General features: G+C 61.3%; 1 protein-coding gene across 1 annotated transcript; it reads right to left on the reverse strand.

Moving 5' to 3' along the window:
- Nucleotides 1–14: 14 nt before the first annotated feature.
- Nucleotides 15–2,779, reverse strand: LOC114052097 (class I histocompatibility antigen, Gogo-OKO alpha chain-like). Its single transcript, XM_027874544.1, has 7 exons — nucleotides 2,443–2,779; nucleotides 2,015–2,293; nucleotides 1,523–1,798; nucleotides 1,274–1,378; nucleotides 735–767; nucleotides 496–540; nucleotides 15–312 (listed from the first exon to the last, which is right to left on the reverse strand). The coding sequence occupies exons 1-7, from the start codon at nucleotides 2,708–2,710 to the stop codon at nucleotides 308–310; spliced, it is 1,011 nt and encodes a 336-aa protein (XP_027730345.1). The 5' UTR covers nucleotides 2,711–2,779; the 3' UTR covers nucleotides 15–307.
- Nucleotides 2,780–3,042: the final 263 nt, after the last annotated feature.

Here is a 3,042-nt window from a genome sequence, read left to right on the forward strand (position 1 = left end):
CTGTTTGTGCAATCAGACAAAGCTCCCAGAGGTCAGTGCAACATCATGTGTGAAGGCGGGTTCGCTCCCAAAGCCCTCTGGCCCTCACTGCTGGTTGTCTCTGAAGCGTGAGACAGGCAGAAGGCAGGCGAGGGAGGGAGGCCTTAGAGAACAGGGTGAAGGCCCTAATGATGCTTCCCTGGGCTTGGCCAGTAGAGTCCAGGGAGGATCCCAGGGGTCATTGCTGGGGAGAGAAGCCAGGGGTCCACAGGAACAACACAGGCACTGGAGATTGGTTTTCTTCCTCAGGCCCACACCAGGCAATTCCTCAAGCTGAAGAAGGAAAGACAGATTCAGGGAGCCCCTCCAAGTCCCCTCTGCCTCCAGCCTCTCATCATTCTGAAGGGACTGCCTCACCACCCATCCAGTCCTCAGCCCAACCTGTCACATACCTTCCTCTGTGCTTGCCCCCTTTACCCCAGCCCCTCTCTCCTTCCAGGCTCCCCAGAGTCTCACCTTTGGCCGGGAGAGAGGCATCTGATCCCTGTGCACTGTCACTGCCTGGAGACAAAAGAGGGAAATGACCCAGTCAGGGACATACATTCCAGAACTGAGGTATGGGAACGGAAGGGAACACCATGGGAAGGCTACTGGGCTAAGCTTCTCCTCTGCCTTCCCATTGCTCAGATATCACATATCAGAGATATCATGGTCGGGGCCATTCTTTCTACCCTCCATGTCCACTCTTCACTTACCTGAAGCAGGAACATAGTGCCCCCCTTTTCTACCTGGAAAAGAAAAAAATTTCCAGTGAGGAATCCAGGAGAGGAGACCACACGGTCTCAGGAGTCACTGGTTTGCCTTGGAGACACAACAAATTACAACTGGGACTGCACCCCCATCCCCCACTCCAGTCCAGCCTCTGGATTCAAGAAGAAGAGAGAAGAGGCCCCCCCAAATGGGCACTTCCCCACCTTCAGGCCCACCCCCAGGGGTTCCCAAGACTGGTCTACAGCCCCCAGCTGGGGGGACACCCAGGCCCTCTGGCAGAGATCCCCACATGTACTTCTGAACTGAGTCTGCAGACTCCCCACTAGGCCAGTCTGTTATATCCCTGTCTGGCATCCTCCAGAAAAATGGTTTCTATTTGTTCAACTGGAGTCTTAGGGCCCAGCTGAGAGTCCCTTAGATGGGAAAGAGAGGACTTGGGGACAGAAAGACAAGCTGTGGGGCAGGGGAAGCCAGGATCTCCATGGTGCCTGCTCCCTAAGGACCCCCTCCCAGCCCTGCCCACCTGAATTCTTCTTCCGCCAGATCACAACTCCAGCAATGACTGCAATGATGACCATGAGGACAGCAGTGATCCCCACGATGACCAGGGTGGATGAGGACTCTGGCTCTGAAATGTTAAAGGGCAGTAAGAGGCCTGATCCCTCTGGGGCCTGAGATTTACTAACCCCTCTCCCACCTCCCCCCAGTCCTCCCTCTGGTCTTTTGGAGTGTGGGGGATGGCCTTTTCCCAGCCCCTCCTCACGGTCCTTACCCCACTTCAGGGTGAGGGGCTCAGGCAGTCCCTCGTGCTGCACTCGACAAGTAAATTTCTCTTCTTGTCCCGAGGTCACGGCCACACTTGCCCACTTCTGGAAGGTCCCATCTCCCGCTGGCCTGGTCTCAATGAATTCCATGTCCTGGAGCTGTTCCTCCCCATCCCGAAGCCAGGTCAGGGAGATGTCCGCAGGGTAGAAGTCCTGGGCCCTGCACCGCAGGGTCACCTCCCCATTGGAGGCAGTGTGTCGGGTCACTCGAGTGTAGGGCGGGTCTGGAGACAAAGGTCAGCGGCATTTCCAGGCTCTCCCTTTCCCCCCACCTCTGAGGGGGCACAAGGCCGGGTAGGGGCAGGGGGACACCCCGCAATCCGGGCCCTAGGGTACAAGGGGACCCTGGGGGTGGGGAGCCCGGGGCTGGGGCTGCAGGGGAGGGGGAGAAGGGGAGCAGGGGCCTTGAGTGCCGCGCACACTGGGGCGGGCCGCAGTACCTGCCCTCTGCAGCGTCTCCTTCCCCATCTCCAGGTACTTCCTCACCCACATCACGCACTCCTGCTCCAGATAGGCTTTATCTCTCTCCGCGATGCTCCTGTCCGCCTCCCAATTGCGCTTGGTGTTCAGAGCCTGCGGCACCGCCGCCGTCCACGTGGAGGTCTCCGTGTCCAGCGCCAGGTAGTCCTGCCCGTCGTAGGCGAATTGGAAAAACCCGCGCTTGAAGGTGAGCTCCGGGGAGACCTCGCAGCCGAACAGACGCTGGAGGGTGTGGACCCCTGCCCCGCCCCCGGCTCGGTCAGCGGCCGGACTCTGGCTGATCCCGTGCCCCGCCCCCAAGTGGGTCCTCCAGCCTCGGGAGCCCCCCCCGGGGAGCCGCAGTGACCGTGGGCCGGCTCGGCCCCGCCCCTCCCCCCACGTCACGCACCGCCCTCGCTCTGGTTGAAGTAGCCGCGGAGGATCCGCAAGCCCGCTCGGGAACCCTTTGCGTTCGCCTTATTGCGCCGCGTGTTCCGCTCCCAGCAGCCCGGCTCCTCCCGGTCCATCCGTTCCACCCACGCCGCCCGCGGCTCCATCCTCGGACTCGCGCGGGCGCTGTCGAAGCGCACGAACTGCTGATCGTCCACGTAGCCCACCTCGATGAACCGCGGCTCCGGGAGCTCGGGCGAGGCCATGACGGCGTCGAAATACCTCATGGAGTGAGAGCCTGGACGTGGCCACCCGGGCCGGGGTCAGGGGTCAGGGCGGTGACCGCGTAGACATAGCCTGTCTGCCGCGAAGGCGGGGTGCGACCCCTGACCCCGACACACCCGGGGAGTGACCTCCGACCCCGTCGTGTCCAGAATGTGATCCCGTACCCCTAAACCCCGGTATCCGGCCCCTCCGCCCCCAACAGTGATGGCGCGCACCGCGCCGGGAGGTAATAATTCTGGAGACTACAGCGCTTTGAGATCAGCAAAACGCCTTCACTGACAACCGACAACCCAGGCAGGTCCCAGTGCCCTTCCATCTGAACCTTGGCCCCCCC

This window comes from Vombatus ursinus, unplaced genomic scaffold, assembly GCF_900497805.2.
Source record: "Vombatus ursinus unplaced genomic scaffold, bare-nosed wombat genome assembly UNPS02003334.1, whole genome shotgun sequence".
NCBI classification, from domain to species: Eukaryota; Metazoa; Chordata; class Mammalia; order Diprotodontia; family Vombatidae; genus Vombatus; species Vombatus ursinus.